The sequence below is a fragment of the Vipera ursinii genome, assembly GCF_947247035.1.
Source record: "Vipera ursinii genome assembly, chromosome: 2".
NCBI lineage: Eukaryota > Metazoa > Chordata > Lepidosauria > Squamata > Viperidae > Vipera > Vipera ursinii.
In genome coordinates, this window is record NC_139513.1 from 144,929,386 (window position 1) to 144,947,219 (window position 17,834).

General features: G+C 43.2%; 1 protein-coding gene across 2 annotated transcripts in view; it reads right to left on the reverse strand.

Moving 5' to 3' along the window:
- Window positions 1-16,967, reverse strand: part of BLOC1S1 (biogenesis of lysosomal organelles complex 1 subunit 1) — a 26,221-nt gene extending 9,254 nt beyond the window's left edge. Inside the window, exons 1-4 of one of the 2 annotated variants that reach the window (XR_014491264.1) lie at window positions 16,582-16,967; window positions 13,870-13,942; window positions 3,060-3,192; window positions 1,715-1,897 (exon numbers count right to left, since the gene is read on the reverse strand). Coding sequence is in view for 1 of the 2 variants with exons in the window: in XM_083353038.1 (XP_083209164.1) it covers window positions 1,787-1,897; window positions 3,060-3,192; window positions 13,870-13,942; window positions 16,582-16,642 (378 nt within the window). In the remaining variant the exon portion in view is untranslated. Of the gene's footprint in view, window positions 1,898-3,059; window positions 3,193-13,869; window positions 13,943-16,581 lie in introns of both variants that reach the window. The other variant, XM_083353038.1, reaches the window with a different exon arrangement.
- Between the last annotated feature and the right edge of the window lie 867 nt (window positions 16,968-17,834).

Sequence of the window (17,834 nt, forward strand, 5' to 3'; positions counted from 1 at the left end):
TCATCTTTGGGGCAGAAGGCCAAGACTCCATTTTTCACTGCTTCTTTTAGAACGAGCAATACAGGGAGTCCTCGATTTACAACAGTTCATTTCGTGACCATTCAAAGTTACAACGGCACTGGGGGAAAAAAGACTTATGGCCATTTTTCACACTTACATCTGCTGCAGCATCCCCACGGTCATCTGATCAAAATTCGGATGCTTGGCAAGCTGACTCTAATTTACGATGGTTGCAGTGTCCCGGGGTCATATGAGTTTGGGATCTTCTGACAAGTAAAGTCAATGGGGAAGCTAGATTCATTTAACAACCAAGTTACTAACTTAACAACTGCAGTGATTCACTTAACAATGGTGGCAATGTAGGTTGTAAAATGAGGCAAAACTCAATTAACAATATAAATTTTGGGCTCAGTTGTGGTCATAAGTTGAGGACTACCTGTACAGTCTGGGCAGAAAGCATTTGCATTCAGATACGAAAGCTGATGCACAAAAACACTCAAGACGTGTGGTTTCCTGATCTCCAAATGAAGCACTTGTGGAAAGTGTTTCCATATAAAGGTGCCTTGATCTGATAATTAGAAAGACCCATGATGTAACAAAAGGCCTGGTTAAGCCAAAAGGTACAGAAGATGTCATAAGGAACAAAGGAAAATAATTATTTAAAATTTCACAGTCAAACTCTGCCCTAGGCTTGGGAGTCTCAGTACTGTTGTAAGAAATGCAACAAGAACTCTTATGATTGTGGCGAGATGGGCAGAAAACAACTTTCATAAATAATTAGCATCATTATTGTTTACTCAAAAGCTCCCCAATTCTTGCAGCTACACACGCAGATGGAATGTACACTAGGTCAGGAAAAGAGAAGCAGAAGACTTGCTAGCTGGAGCCCACTCAAGCCCGAGACAGAACTGAACAGACTAAAGGCAACCCATCTGTGGAACCAGGGGAATATGGGCAAATTCCTTGAAAGGAGGATATTCCTGGACCGTATTAAAATATCCAGCCTCCTCTACCACAAAGCTAATGAAGGGAGAGGCAACGCTTTAGAAATGGAAGCCGAACCCTTTTGGCATTCCATGTCACACCCCTCTTACCCAAGTATGCAGCACATGCCTAGTTAGGAGAGATTAGGACAAATTAAATCCGAGAAGGGTACCTTTGTTTAAGGCTTGCAAAACATCAGGGGAAAGATTTGAAAATTAAAAGAGGATGAAGAGGCCAGGCTGGGTGACCTTGTGAGAATAAGCTCCAGCCACACTAAGGTTCTCCCATCTCCAGCCCATTCCTCTGTCTGAGTAAGAGAAGGCAGCTTTCCATCCTTCTTCACATTCGCCCAGATGGGGTTAAGCGGTCGATAGAACCAACACCCCCTCCAATGACTCACATCAACACTTGTCGTTAAGCCACCTGTTTTTATTTCATTCTTTCTACCTTCATAGCACAGACTGGTCCAGCTTACATGGAAAAAGCATGGCTTCTTTTCCTTCCCATGGGTATGTGCAGTCCCGTGTCAGGCTGCTTCATGATTCCTCGCAGCCAGAGGCTGCCCATGGATACTCAGCCAAAGCACAAGTCAAAGCAAAAGGCCCAACGGCAACTCTTATATGCCGTCGAGATGGGCTGGAGTGGTGGTGGGGAGCTTACTCGGTGCTGCAAAAGAACAGTCACCGAAGTAGACGAAGAGGTTGCGGTCAAGGACTCTGCCATGATATACCTTCAGTTGGCAATGTAGCATGAGAGATGGAGCCCAAGCAATTCCGGTGACCGAGAGAATCCGGCCTCTGGATCAGGATGTGGAAGGCTGCAGTTGCCCTTTGTAAACATATTCCAGAGCAGTGGCAATGGTCCGCATATCCATCTCGATACTCCGTGCCCAGTTCTCGACATCACCAATTTCCTGCCCAGAGAGCAAAGTCAGGATCAAACAGCTGTTCTTTGGCTTCTCAAAGCCAAGCGTGCCTGGATCTAATTTTCTAGAGGATCCTTCTGCTCTTGCACTTAAAAGAGACTGGACAGCCATTTGTCTGAAATGGTATAGGGTTTCCTGCCTGAGCAGGGGGTTGGACTAGATGACCTCCAAGGTCCCTTCCAACTTTATTATTATTATTATTATTATTATTATTATTATTATTATTATTATTATTATTATTATTATTATTAAGTTTAGATGAAATTCAAGGATAATGTACAGAAAACAATTTACCATTTTAACAGACCTTTTTAGCCCCTTTATCTCTTTCATTAAATACACTACAAGGCTCAAACAATCTTTCATTTCCTTATCTCTTAGACCACATCCATCCATCCTCTCCCTCCCTGCCATTTAGGATGAAGAATGTACAGATACAAATTCCACAAATGCAAAAAACCCCTTTTGTCCTTTTTACAGAATCAATATCTTGAGCAGCCTATGACCAGTAGATGGCGCTCTCCCATTACACTCAGGATTAATCACAGCTTGAAAAAAGAAATAGGTTTGAGAGATCAAGTTAGCATTGTTTTTGATACCGAGTGGCCGACAGTGAGCTTTAAATAAAAATGTAACTACACCAGTGGTGGGATTCAGCCAGTTTGCACCAGTTCGGCAGAACCGGTAGGTAATTTTTTCGTTGCCCAGGCCCAGAATGGACTTCTGGAAGCGGCATCCACACAGAGAACCGGTTGCTCACCTATTTGAATACCGCCACTGAACTACACCTGCTCTTCTCAGATGTCCCAGAAGTCCACCAGGTTGCTGATCCGTGCCCAGTCAAGGTGCAATTTTAAATGGGCATGTTGCATTAGATTTTTGAAATAGAAATTATAGCATAATTCATATTAAAGAGGTTATAAATGACAGGCCAGGGAGGAGACCTTCTTGTGGAAATGCTTGCTATTTCTTTCCCCTTCTGGAGTTGCCTCTTCTTTCGTATCTGTGACCCCATGGCTCTGTATATGCTGAACCCACCTGTGATTCCCCTTATCCGCACTCACTGAGCCCAGCCCAGCCCTTTAAGGTTGCCCTAGAAGAGGCTGCATAATATATGAATCACTGCCATTCATACAGGCACTGTGCTCACCTTCAGAGCTTGATTGAAGTTTTCTACCATGCTGATCCACTGGCCTGTTTGCTTGGCAAACTGAGCAGCTTGGATCTGCAATGTCTTCACCTCGTGGTCCAGCTTCCTTTGATTCACATAAGCCTGGGCCACCCTGGGAACGAGAGGCTCGGTTATTCCTTAAGACCACAAAGGAGGAACAGAACAAGCTTCCTTTCTCTAAGCCCTCCATCGCCCTATTTTCTGTTCAAACTTTTCTCCATGTTAAGTAGCTTCCCGGCTGAGAACAAGCTAATCCCAGGGGCGGAGGAAGGCGCTGGGAGCTTGTAGCTGGATAAATTCCCAAGGATATAGTAGATTAAATATCTAAGCAACATCTGGCAATCATTATTGTATACTAAGAGCATCTGGGTCCATCTGTGAAAAAGGCAAAGTCAGATGAAACATTCAGCATGGTGAGGAAGCTGAGCCAATTTGAGTTGAAAAAATTGCCCAAAGAAGGACAGCTATAAGGGAAGGGCAAAAGTAATAAGAGGTTGTGATAAAAAGCAAACAAACCCGTAAGCAGCCAGGGTGTTTCTAAACACTGGCTGCTGTATTAATGGCATATAGAAATAAAATCATCTTGAGAATTCCTTTCACTAGCACCACGTTTTTAGGAAGCAAATTTTCCAGATTGAATAAAACTCTGTTTCATGAAACGGTGATATCCTTCCCGTATAAATTATAGCTTCTGATAACACCTAGTCTCACACCTTACCCGGCTTGTTCTGTTATGTCTCAATAAATGAACAGAAATACTTTTCCTGCTTCACTGAAGGAACATTCTCAACTAATAAGGGTCTCTCTTGCAGACAGATGGTTCTTGCATGGTTAAGAGACAGAGAAAGCAAAACACACTAAGGCAGGGCTTTTCAACCAGTGGTACGGGTACCACCTGTGGTACATTGGCACCTGGCAGGTGGTACGCAACCATCCTAGAAAAGTGGTAGCGGGGGAGGGGAATGAGCTGAACCGGTGGCAGCACTGCACAAGCCTGAGCAAGATGGCTGGAGTTGCAGGGCTGTCAGGGCTCAGCGGAAGTGCCAGGATCAGTGCTGCTTTCCAGCTGATTGGCGGTTCTTTGGGGCTGTCAGGGCTCAGTGGAAGCGCCAGGATCAGTGCCAGGCACCAGCTGGAGCTCGGCACTGATCCTGGTGGTTTTGCTGAGCCCTGAAGAAGCACCAATCAGCTGGAAAGCAGCACTGATCCTGGCACTTCTGCTGAGCCTAGAAGTGCTGATCAGCTGGCAGACCACCATCCTTTGATAGTAGAATGGAAGGGGTCCACCAGAAGAATGAGATGGTCTATGAGGGCTGAGATAATGAAAGACGAGGGATTTATAAACATGATTAAAAAAGAATTAGGCTTTTCCCCCCCGAAAATAAGAAAGAAGATACATCTCTCCAAAATATTTGGGACACGGCCAAAGCTGTTGTCAGGGGACTGGTAATAAAATATACAGCTGCTAAATGGAAAAAAGAAAAGGCAGAATGGATAAAGTTACTGGCCAAACTGGAGACAATTGAGGAGGAGCTACGTTTAGATCCGTCTAATAATTTGACTAAAGAGAAAATAGATCAAATAAACAAACATTGTAAAGAAATTCTAAACACAGAAATTACCAGCGGGGAAATTGCAGTAGCTGTTAGGAAACAGGCAGGTGGTAAGACCCCAGGACCGGATGGAATCCCTAGTGAATCTTATAAAGAGATTTTTGACTTAATTAATTTACAAATGAAGGACCTATTCAATGAGATCCTAATAGAATCCAAGATACCCCAGTCCTGGACAGAGGCCTATATTTCCCTAATCCCGAAACCTGATACCGACAGAACTTTGATTCAGAACTATAGACCAATCTCGCTCCTGAATGTGGACTATTAAGATTTTTGCGACAATTTTAGCTGAGAGGCATTGGGTGTTTTTGTCCCGTTTCATCCACCAAGACCAGAATGGTTTTTTACCCCACAGGCATCCAAGGGATAACTTAAGAGTAGTACTGAATGCCTTAGAATACTATGAGACCCATCCAGACAAATCTATGGTAATGATCTTTCTGGATGCTCAAAAGGCCTTTGATAGAGTCAACTGGAACTTTATAATACAACAATTGGAAGTGATGGGCTTTGGTTCCCAATTTACAAAGGCAGTTCAAGCTATCTATGCTAAGCAGTCGGCAAGGTTGCTGCTCAACGGATTAATATCAGAGGAGATACAGATTTGTAAGTACTAGATAAGGATGCCCTCTTTCACCGCTGCTTTTTATCTTAACTCTGGAACCATTTCTTCAGACGATTAGACAGGATTCGGAAATTAAGGGCTTAAATGTTAAAGGGGAGGAAAAAAACTTCAAGCATTCGCTGACGATTTGGTTTTTATATTAGAAGATCCTCTGACTACAGGGCCAAAACTACTTGTAAAATTGGATAACTATGGAGAGGTAGCGGGATTAAAAATTAATAAGGATAAAACTAAAATGCTAACAAAAAATTTGTCCTATATTCAAAAGGAACAGATCCAAAATATTATGGGGATTGTGTTAAAAAAATTAAATATTTGGGTGTTTGGTTGACAAACAAGTGCTCCACCATCAAAGAGCTTAATTATTCAAAACTGTTAGTAGATACAGCAAATGACTTTGATAGATGGCGGCATATACAGATCTCGCTCTTGGGTAGAATTGCCGCGATAAAAGCTCATATCCTACCGAAATGGATCTTTTTATTCCAAATGGCCCCTGCAAGATTGGGGAATTTTTTTTTTAGGAAATTAGATGAAATTTTGGGTAAATTTATCTGGCGAGGGAAAAAACCTCGTATAAAAAGGAAGATGTTGCAGGAGCATAAAACAAAAGGTGGCTTGGGGCTCCCTATGTGGGAGCTTTATTACCAAGCCTCTTCCTTAGTTTGGATAAAAGATTGGGTGACCCTTTCAAGGAGCCTTGGTGGAGCAGTGGGCTAATGCCTCCTTAAGTAACACCAGCTGCCTGCAATTAGTGCAGGTTCGCATCCCACCAGGCTCAAGGTTGACTCAGCCTTCCATCCTTCCGAGGTAGGTAAAATGAGGACCCAGAGTGTTGGGGGCAATTAAGCTGACTTTGTAATAATGCCGCTTGGGGTGTGTGTGAAAAAGCCCTAATAAGCAGGCATATACATAGAATGAAGGCTACTGCTAAGTTTGTAAGCCGCCCTGAGTCTTCGGAGAAGGGCGGGATATAAATGGAATAAAAAAATAAAAAAAAAGGAAACGTATTTTGACACTTGAAGGGTATGATTTGCAGCGAGGTTGGCATTCCTTTTTATGGCCACAGAAGGATAAGCAATCTAAGTATTTTACCATTCATTACATTAGAGGAAATTTGCAAAGGGTTTGGGAGGTGGTTAAAAAACAAGTGTATACACAGATCCCCAAATCGGTATCTCCACTAGAAGCGGTGACCCTCCTGACTGTACACGGCATAAAGAGAAATTGGACCTATGGTGACTTGTTGGATGAAGGTGGGAGACTTAGATCCAGAGCTGATCTTCAAATTAGAGGATGCAACATAGATTGGTGGTCCTATGCCCAAATACAAACTAGAACTGCCAGAGACAAACAAGAGTATGGTATCACTCTTCAATTACAATCAATCGATAAACTCCTCTTGGGTAGTCAAAGGAAATTTATCTCTAACGTATACAATCTTCTACTGTCCAGTTTCATTGAGGAAGAGATTGTAAAAGACACAATGATTGCCTGGGGGAGAAATATCGGGAGGACAATAAAGCTTGATATGTGGCAGAACTTATGGAATAAGACCATGAAACTGACTCTATCTTCCTCCTTTAAGGAAAATTTCTATAAAATGATCTACCGTTGGTATCTCCCCACTGTTAGAATCGCTAAAATGTTTCCAGGATCTTCTGACAGATGCTGGAAATGTTGCTCGGCTAAGGGCATCTTCTTCCACCAATGGTGGACCTGTTTATATGCCAGACGATATTGGAGAAAAATTCAACAGTGGCTGTTGGAAATAACCAGCGTGAGCTTCCCTATGCAGCCAGACCTCTACTTTTTGGGTATAAGACCAGACAATATTGACAAAAGAGATTGGTATATATTTGTTCATGTCTCAACAGCGGCAAGGATGGCCTTTGCCCAATTGTGGAAGGACCCAGATATACCCCCTGATCATTTGATAATAACAAGATTCTCCGTTGTGTCGAGATGGACAGGTTAACGTACGTTTTAAAAGATAAACGTGAATCACTATATAATATAAGTTGGAACAAATGTTTTGTATGGCTTAAAAGAAGGCTCAATTTAGGAGAGGAGTGATGAGATCGCCCACTCAATTGATTTGTATAATTTATTAGGCCTACAAGGTTGATAAGATATGACCAATGGTAGGTTTTTTTTGTTTTTTGTTTTTCTAACGATAAGGATATTCTATGTATTGGAAAGTTTAGCTGGGATGATATATTTTTTGTTAATAGAAGAGTAGATACAACTCTCGGTCTGTTTTATTTGTTTTTCAAGATTTGTACTATGTGATTATATGGTTTGTGTCTTTAAACCCCTTGTCCCTTTCCCTATATATAATTCTGTTGTCAATTTTACTGTAAATAATTAATAAAGATTTTTTTTAAAAAGGAAGAAAACAGCAATATTCTGATAATGGTAGCAATATTGATTGAAATGATACTTTTGATACCGCTACTGTTGATAATAGGCTAATAAGATATTTTCATCATAGACATTTCAATGTACGTGTTTTCAGTTAGGAAAGGTTGATATATAAAGTCAATATTATGTGTTTATAAAAGATACTTCTATGTGAGATGAAAATCACATATGTAAGCTACAATAGAAAAATCCATCTTGTGCCAATAATAAAAAGGTAAACATTTAAATAATTGTACTGTATTTGACAACAATACTTTTGAAAACTAAAGGAATGGCTTGTAGAGGTATGACAATTATAGGGAAGATTCTTGAAAATGATTGGGCTAAAATGTGGTCTTATTTGATTTGTTTTTAACATATTTGCTTGGATGTAATACTTCTGATGGAATTCTTCACGCAGGTTGCTTCACTAATCAACCCGGAAGAGTTAGATGCCATATTTGCAGATATCTTTCATCATTTGCAACCCCTAAAAATTACTGCAAAAGACTGAAAGATCCCAAGTGCCCCCCCGCCCGCCCCAAATTCTATAAGGAGATTCAGTGAGGATTTAGTTGTTTCTTTTCATTTTTTTTCTTACAGAAACCTTGGAGAATCCTGGACGTTTATCTGAAAGAAAGGAATCTTTCCACTCATATCCAGACTCAATCTACAAATTAAACTTATAGAAAAAGGCTCTGAGTATTGCCAGGCTCCTCGGAAGAAAAAAAAAAGTCATTTTGAGATGGATTTGTTAGATCAAATGAAATAGTTTTTTTAACACTCGCCTGCAGGGGGCAGGGCAGGTGCTTCTTTGAGCCCTCCTTCCCGTTTGCTTTTCATCGCCTCTAATTTGAGTCTGCTCGGCTAATCTTTGTCCACTGAAGTCAGTGGCCCACAGAGCGGGAACGGATTGGGAAACACAAAATATACGTACTGAAATAACTTGTGGGGCTGATGATACAAGACAATATTTGTAGTTCAGGGTTGAACTGTGGGGGGGTCTTTGGTACTCTCTGAGCTTGTTTGTTTTCTTACAGATGTTTCATTATCCAACTAAATAACATCATCAGTGTGAGCAGAGAGTGGGGTTTACTCTATACTAGTGCAGGGGTAGGCAACCTCAGCTCTTTTATGACTCGTGGACTTCAACTCCCAGAATTCCTGAGTCATCGGTATAAAAAGAGGTCTATTATTCACCAGTAATAATAAAAATTACTATAGACAATCGATGAGGGCCTATCTATAACTAGTAGGCAGGGTGAGTAAAAAGTAGAGACCAAAAGGCAGAGACATTGGTAGCGTGTGAAAGGGAGGATGATCCCTTTCTTCTTGATTCCAAGGGGATGGAAATGAATTGAGTAGCGTTAATAAACTGGGTCTAGAAGACTCTGAACCTTTATGTGAAATATACCTTACAGTTCGAGACTTCCTGTTTGGCAGCCTTCGGGACAACTGGGAAAAGCTGGTGCTCGGCTTTCCAGCTTGGTTTTTCTTCGTCTAGCAACCCTTAAAGGGTCAGAAAGTTGCCCTGGAGGGGCAATGAAGGAGGAGGGATACTTCAGGAGCTCAGATCAGGGGAACAATACAAGGTATAGACTGGACTCAATTTGGAAAGCAGAAGACTTTGAAGTGAGGAATAGGTCAATTCTAGATGAAGGAGTAAAATTAAGTCAAGGGGAGAGTAAGGAGCAGAAACAAGCAGAAGAGAGGACTCAAGGAGCAACTGCACAAACAGAAGAACAGAAAGAGGAAGATAACCAAAAGAGCGAGGATGAAGGACTTGCTAGAGAACAAAGGATTACTAGATCTACTAGACCAAAATATAAATAAATAGAAATGGATACAGAAAATGGAATCTTCTCAGTAAACATAAATGGACTGAATTCTCTAATTAAAAGAAATAAGATTTTTAGGAAATTACGGAAATTGAATTTGGATATAATTTGTTTGCAAGAAAAAAAGGAAAAAAGAAATATACCTTACAGTCCACTGTACACACTGGGAGAAGGAACCTCAGGCTTGCCAGGATATACCTCAAATGAATCCCCTCTGTAAAGGAATTTAGAATGGGCCTTGTGGAAGACAGGAAAGAGATGTTAAACAGGGACTTGGACAAGAAGTTACACAGTCCAGGCACTGAAGCAAGCATAAGGAAGAATCTCAAAATATTCCTGCTTTGATTTTGTTTCATATTAAGATGGAATAGAAAGAAACCTAGATAGGCTTTCAAGATTTTGAAACTTTTGAATACTGATGGATGGGAAAGAGGAATATGAACTGGGATACATTCTGGGTTATCCCAAACTAGAGAGGTCACAGGGGAGGGGGAGAAATGACCACACTCCACACTTTGCACAACAGTTCCATCTGACATTCCTGTGCAAGTTCTGTCCTTGTGACCTGCTGTCACTATTAATAGAGAATGAGCCCCAAGATGAAGGAGACTCCTTACTGATTCCCAGGATAAGCTCTCCTGTACCATTTGCTACGAAGTGGGAAGAGTGGGGGAATTTTACAGATGACTCTTTGGTGACTCTTGTCCACTGATAAGATGGACGCTCTTGTCCTCTTGGTAAGATGCCAGGCCCATCTTCAGATGAGGGAAGGAGGGATTTTTATCTCCTACACATAACAATCTGTCTGGCTCATCTTCCTACATGGGAGGGAAGAATGGTTCTGATAGGGGAGACAGAGTAAAAGAATTCAGAGCTGATCTTGCAGAAGGCATGAAGAGCCAGTTACGCAGGGACTTGGATACACAATATGCAGTTCAGCATCTGAAGCACAGGTGAGAAAGAAAGTCAAATTAACCCTGCCTTGATTTTGTCCAATGTAAAGTGGGAAAAAGAGAAATTTTGATAGGTTTTCAAGATTCTGTTACTGCAGTCCATAATAATAAAAGAACATTCTTAAGACTCCAGGCTGCTTCTGTTTCTTGACCTGGCCTATCTGGAAGGGCTGATATATCTCTCCCTATTGACTTTAGCTACTCTTATAATAAAAGGGACGCGGTGGCTCAGTGTGTTAGGACGCTGAGTTGTCGATCAGGTCGGCAGTTTGGTGGGTCGAATCCCAAGTGCCGTGTAACAGAGTGAGTGCCTGTTACTCGTCCCAGCTTCTGCCAACCTAGCAGTTCAAAAGCACGTAAAACTGCAAGTAGAAAAATAGGGACCACTACGGTGGGAAGGTAACAGCGTTCTGTGCGCCTTTGGCATCTAGTCATGCCAGCCACATGACCACGGAGACGTCCTCGGACAAGTGCTGGCTCTTCGGCTTTGAAACGGAGATGAGCACCGGCCCCTAGAGTTGGAAACGACTAGCACGCATGTGCGGGGGAACCTTTACCTTTACCTTATAATAAAATAAAAAATATGAAGCCATTGGAGAAGTCTTTGGGGCTTGATTATAGAGTAGGCAAGGAGAGCTTGCTTTCTACTCTTAAGTTTAAAGGTACTAATGAGGAAGAGAAACATGGGAAAAGTTACTTTTATGTTCCATTATCAGGATCTCATATGTTGGTGTGGTAATAAGTTAGAACAACAAAAAGTAGTCATTGCACACCGAGTTAGATGCAGCGTTTCGGGGTGGGGGGGAGAGAAACCTACACAAGGCTTACTTAATCATTTGCTCCATTGTCCCAAAGAATTTCTATGGATCTTGCGGTCTGTTGAAAGCCTCTAGGGAAATGTAGCCTGAAGAATAAAATTATGATTCCCACTCTCATCCATTAACCACAAAACTAAGTGGCGCCAGCAATTGTGGAAGCTTGTCAAGGACAGTAGTCATGCTATAAAATGTTGCAGCTTCTATTTCCCAGTGTAAATAAACATTTCAAGCTAGAGGGTGGTCTAGTTTCAGTCCCATCCTCTTTCAAAATAACTGTTATGTAAAAGGGCGAAGAGTGTGATACAGGCCACAAAGAGTTAACAGGAAATCACACCCTTCCAATCAGTATTGCAGACTTTGCTGAAACATACAATTTTTGCCTTGGATCTCAGGTGTCCAACTTTGGCAACCTTAAGACTTGAGGATTGAAGTGGTTGGCTAGGAATTCTGGGAGCTGAAGTACACTAAAAGTTGCCAAGGTTGGAGAATTCTGCCTTAGATGTGCTTATGTCACATGAATATTATTCCTCCAAGATTTTGCCATCATGTTGAGGCTATGTATTTATAACACGATTGTTGTTGTTAGCTGCGAAGTCATGTCCGACCCATCGCGACCCCATGGACAACGTTCCTCCAGGCCTTCCTGTCTTCTACCATCTTCTGGAGTCCATTTAAGCTCACGCCTATTGCTTCAGTGACTCCATCCAGCCACCTCATTCTCTGTCGACCCCTTCTTCTATTGCCCTCAATCTTTCCCAGCATTAGGTTCTTCTCCAGTGAGTCCTTCCTTCTCATTAGGTGGCCAAAGTATTCGAGTTTTAGCTTCAGGATCTGGCCTTCTAAAGAGCAGTCAGGGTTGATCTCCTCTAGGACTGACCGGTTTGATCGCCTTGCAGTCCAAGGGACTCGCAGGAGTCTTCTCCAGCACCACAGTTCAAAGGCCTTCTTTGGCGCTCAGCCTTTTTTATAGTCCAACTTTCACTGCCATACATTGCAACTGGGAAGACCATAGCCTTGACTATACGCACTTTTGTTGACAGGGTGATGTCTCTGCTTTTTAGTGTGCTGTCTAGATTTGCCATGGCTTTCCTCCCCAGGAGCAAGCGTCTTTTAATTTCTTGGCTACAGTCTCCATCTGCAGTGATCTTGGAGCCCAGGAAAATAAAATCTGTTATAACACGATTACTTAAAATCTATTGGGGGGATGAATAGTCATAAGTTGCATCAATTTGTATCTGAAACGGCGTAATCAGGTAGGACTTTTTTTCCTGCCTCTTTTTTAACAGGAGACTTCAAAGTGACCTAAAGATGAATCATGGGCAGCACAGAAGATATAAAGGAAAGCAATATTTACGTGATACTTAAACTATAGAAGTCAGTGTTTTAAATTGTGATTTATTTATTTAATCAATTTATATGTTTGAGTCTGGGCAGCTCACAACACATTAAAAACAAGCAAAAGAATGGTATCAATGAAACATAAGGTGCCAAGGCTAAAGCAGTAAATCCAGTCCACATAGCTAAGACAACTGTGAGAAGTTCCTGGAGACAACTATCAAGAGACAGTTATAGAAAAGGACCCTCATAAAAAAGAGAGGTCATTTTCCATTTGCATTCTTCTGCATTACCACATGGATTCTACAAAGCTATTTTTGTTAACCTGCAACAAATGGTGAGAATCATATTAAGTATTTATTTATATAGGGCTGCGAAGTTTAAAGCTGATTACACTACTTAGGCATTCTCACAAAAGTCCTGTATTATTCTTGGAATTGGTGAGATAAAGCTGAGTGGCTTGTCATATGCATATGCTATGTTTACAGTCAAGGCAGGAAGATTGAACTGTTCTGTCCACAGATTATATCATTCACATGACTGGCTCTTGACTATTCCCTTATAAGGGAACAATTCAGGAACCTAAAGGTGAAAAATAAGAGTGTCCTTTTCTACCATCCCAATCTTCTGCAATTTGATTCTTCCCCTTGCCCCAGAAATATAAGTGAATTATTAAATAATTTTTCAGTAAGTCTGCACAAGACACTTTCAATTTCCCTTGGTTAAGAACTTCATTCCACGAATGCAAAATGAGTTTTCTTTGTTGAAATGAAGAACTGATTTGCGTTCATAAAGTGCTTCCCAGCCTTAACAAACATTTGCAGTAGCTAGAAGTGGCCTCTACTGACTGCAACTTCCTTAAAGAGAGCAGCCTTGAATGAAGTAACCATTTGCTGTTAGAAGTGAGAAGGTATCACTTTTCTGAAGCAGCTTCAACAGGCTGGTTCACTCAAGCACTCCTCAAAGCAAAGCACCTCTTTGAAAATTTGCGTAGAAACCTTATATTTTGGCAATACAAATTTCAAAGAGGAGGCATGAGTCAGATGGCAAAATATTCAAATTGAAGAAGGGCACCATAGATGGGTATAATAGAATATCAGTTTGATCTTAAACCGTGTACTGGATACCAATACCCATGTTATGTAATTTCATGGATATTTCATATAGTTTCAATCACTCCCCACTCCTCAATACTACTTACCCAACATTAAGATGATCAACCAGGGCTTCTGTTAAACAAGTTGCTGCAGCAATAGCTTCTCGCCGCCGCCATTCTAGAAAGCAAGCAAAAGTCTCTTCTATGACATCATTAAACAGGTCTTTGAAATGGCTCTACATCTACATTCTTGGTATGGGTTCCATGTTATGTCCTTGCTCTCATTGTGCATTAAATCATGTGCTTGGAATACTAAGGTTCCCTGCTTAGTAGAGCATTGATTTTGTACAATCATATCCATCTCAATATTTTGAGACAGGCTTCAACCTCATATCTACCTAACCATGGCCCGAACATGCCTCAGGATTTTATTTTTTTAGTGCCATGTCCCCATGATATTGCCCTTGCTTTTTTCCCTCCGCTCACACCCAAAACAACTCAAAGTCAACTTTAGTTGATCTAGCTGTAAACTAGTGGATTCTCTCACAAATTTAATCAATCATATTATTGCTTATATCAGCAGCCCCCAACCTTTTGGGCACCAGGGACCGGTTCCGTGGAGAGAGGTTTTTCCACAGATAGGAGCGGGCGTGGTTTCGTGTTCTGCCTGCATCCCACGGATGGGGCTTCGCTTGTTTGTGCGGGCCGGTTTCGGGCATGCGGCGGCCCAGTGCTGGTCCATGAACCGGGGGTTGGGGACCCCTGGTTTATACAATCAGGGATTGAGATGGGCCCTACTGTTTATCATTTTGGAATGCTACAAGCATCTGTTCTGATCACACAGTCTCCTTATAAACATGAATTTGAAAGAGAGCAGCCTATCTTTAAAACTTTTTTCAGAGTCTTTGGTGAGAAGACTATACTGCAAGTAGTCCCCGACTTACAACCATTTAGTGACTGTTTGAAGTTGCAATGGCACTGAAAAAGTGACTTATGACCATTTTTCACACTTACAACTTTTGTAATCCCCACAGTCCACGTGAGCAAAATTCAGATGCTCGGCAATTGGCTCATATTTATGATGGTTGCAATGTCCCGGGGTCATGTGATCACCTTTTGAGACCTTCTGACAAGCAAAGTCAATGGGGAAGCCAGATTCACTTAACAACCAGGTTACTAACTTAACCACTGCAGTGATTCACTTAAGAGCTGTGGCAAAAAGGTTGTAATATGAAGCAAAACTCACTTGTCTTGCTTAGCAACAAAAATTTTTTTGCTCAACTGTGGCCATACATTGAGGACTGTCTGTAGCCTTACACTAGATGGAATGCTGCTTTCAACTGGAAAAAAATGCTTATTTTATTTTTATCCCAACTTTATTTTTATTATAAATAATTCAAGGTGGTGAATATTTCTACTACTCCATCCTCTTCCTATTTTACCCACAACCACCACCGTGTGAGATGGGTTGGTCTGAGAAAGAGTGACAAGCCCAAAGTCACCCAGCTGGCTTCCATGGCTAAGTGGGGACTCGAACTCACAGCTTCCTGGTTTTTAGCCCGAGGCCTTAAAACCACCACACCAAACTTACCAGATTTTACCAAACATTTAACAGCTGCGTACTGGTAGTTCTGCCACCAGTGGATGCATTGCCCCGCTTCTGCCAACAAGGAGCTTGAGGGCTGGGTTTTTTATTTAGCGAAGATGGCGGTGCAATTCAGCCACTATATCAGTGAGACGAGTGGCATAAAAATTTAATAAACAAATCCATCCATCTCCCCGGAGGTCCCAAACTGCTACAGGTCAAGAAGGCAGAATTGGCTTTGCTGCCAAGCCCTACCATTCCTTTTGCAAGCCTCATACAGGATGCAGCCCACTATTCACAGCTCTTTTCTGCCCGCAACCTTTTGGCTGCTCTTATTTTTGCACGTGGGTTTAGCCTCCTTTCAGACAAGAAGTCCAGAGGCTGCGAAATGTAAGCAGTTTACGCCTTCAAAATGTTTACTGTTGTGTTCAAGTACAGGTAGTCCTTGACTTACAACAGTTCATTTAGTGACCGTTACAATGGTTACAATGGCAATGAAAAAAGTGACTTATGACGGGACTGTTTTTTCAGCTACGACCTTTGCAGCATCCCTATGATCATGTGAACAAACTCATACTTATGACCCTTGCTGTTTCCCAGGGTCACGTGATCAGCTTTTGCAACCTTCTGACAAGCAAAGTCCACGGGGAAGCCAGATTCGCTTAACAACCAGGTTACTGACTTGATCAGCCGCAGAGATTCCCTTAACAACGGTGGCAAGGCAGGTCGTAAAAGTGGGGCAAAACTCAACAAGCGTCTCACTTAACAACCAGAGATTTTGGGCTCAGTTGCGGTCTTAAGTCCCTGTATTTATTTATTAAATATGTATGCCGCCCTTCTCACTCTCCAGAGCGACTCTAGCCAGGCAGTATCAGGTTAGCCCGCAGTTCACACCAGACAGAACTATCAATCCTGGGGGGAGGCGGGGGAGGTTCTCCCGGGCGTCGGGTTCCCAGGTAGTTTGCTCGTCTGAAGGCTTGTGTCGTGAGAATACAGCCGCAGCCACGCTCCAATTGCACCTTCCGAAAATTACGCTTCGAGCCCCGAAACGCTTCGAGCCATTCCTTCCTCGAAAGCCACGGGTTCCTTCGCCTCGCCTCCTACCCCGGCCAGGCCTTCCTTTCCCCACGACCTTTGGCTCCAAGAAGAGTTAAAAGGTGGCGTTGGGGGGAAGGAGGGAGGCCGGGCATCCGGAGCCGGGCTTTTTCCCGAGGCTTCCCCCGCCCACTCACCTTGCAGCTCCTTCCGCTCGCTCTGCTTGGCCTGGTGCTCCCGCAGCAAGCGGGAGAGCATGGCTGTCCCGGAGAGCACCGAAGCGCCCGAGCTTCCTTCGTTCTTCCTCTTCGTCAGATGACTCCGGCGCTCACGTGAGCTGCTGGGCGGCGCTGGCAAAGCGCGGAGTCGGCGGGAGGTTCTCGGAGGCCTCCGCTGCGGGAGTCCCGCTTCGCTCTCTCTCTCCCTGCCTAATGGCTGGCTGCTAAGGACGGAGGCGGTTCATTGGGAATGCTTCCTCGGTGGCCCGTCTGCCGGTCACGCCGGTGCTGCCCGTACCGGCAAAGAATTTCCCGCCTCTTAGAAGCGACTCTCAAGGACTCTGACACTGCCAGCTCCTCTCTCTCTCTCTCTCTCTCTCTCTCTCTCTCTCTCTCTCTCTCTCTCTCTCTTCCTTTTCCCATCTTTCTTGCTTGCTTGCTTTCTTCCTACCCCCCCTCTCTGTACCCCTTTCCCCTCCCTCCTTTCCCTCCCTCCGTCCTTTCTTGCTTTCTTCCGTGCTTTCCTCCCTCCCTCCCTCCCTCCTTCCTTCCTTCCTTCCTTCCTTCCTCATCCAATCTCATGGCTAGAGTCAACAGATCTTTAGTTTTGGCATTCATATGCTTAGGGGACAAAAATATATCTGAGGATATGTGCATGTGTTGTATTTTCTTATTTAGTTTGGCTTTGTGTGTGTGTGTGTGTGTGTGTGTTTGTGCCCGTTCAGTTAGAGTTGACACTAGGCAACTGTCTGGACCAGCCCCTTCAATTTTCTTGGTAAGGTTTTCGGAGATGGTTTGCCTTTCCTTTCTTTCCAGAAGGAGAGAGATGAAGCGGTTTATCTAGACCCTTACCAATCGGGTTTCAGGCCGGGCTACAGCACGGAGACGGCATTGGTCGCTCTGATGAATGATCTCTGGAGAGCCCGGGACAGGGGCCATTCCTCTGTCCTAGTCTTATTAGACCTCTCGGCGGCTTTCGATACCATCGACCATGGTATCTTGCTGCGACGCCTCAGGGGACTGGGAGTGGGAGGCACGGTTCTGCGTTGGTTCTCCTCCTTTCTCCAGGGTCGCTCGCAGTCGGTGCTGGCAGGGGGACAGAGGTCGACCCCGAGGCCTCTCGCTTGCGGAGTCCCTCAGGGGTCGGTCCTCTCGCCTCTCCTGTTCAACATCTACATGAAACCGCTGGGTGAGATCATTCGCAGCTTTGGAGTAGGGTACCATCAGTATGC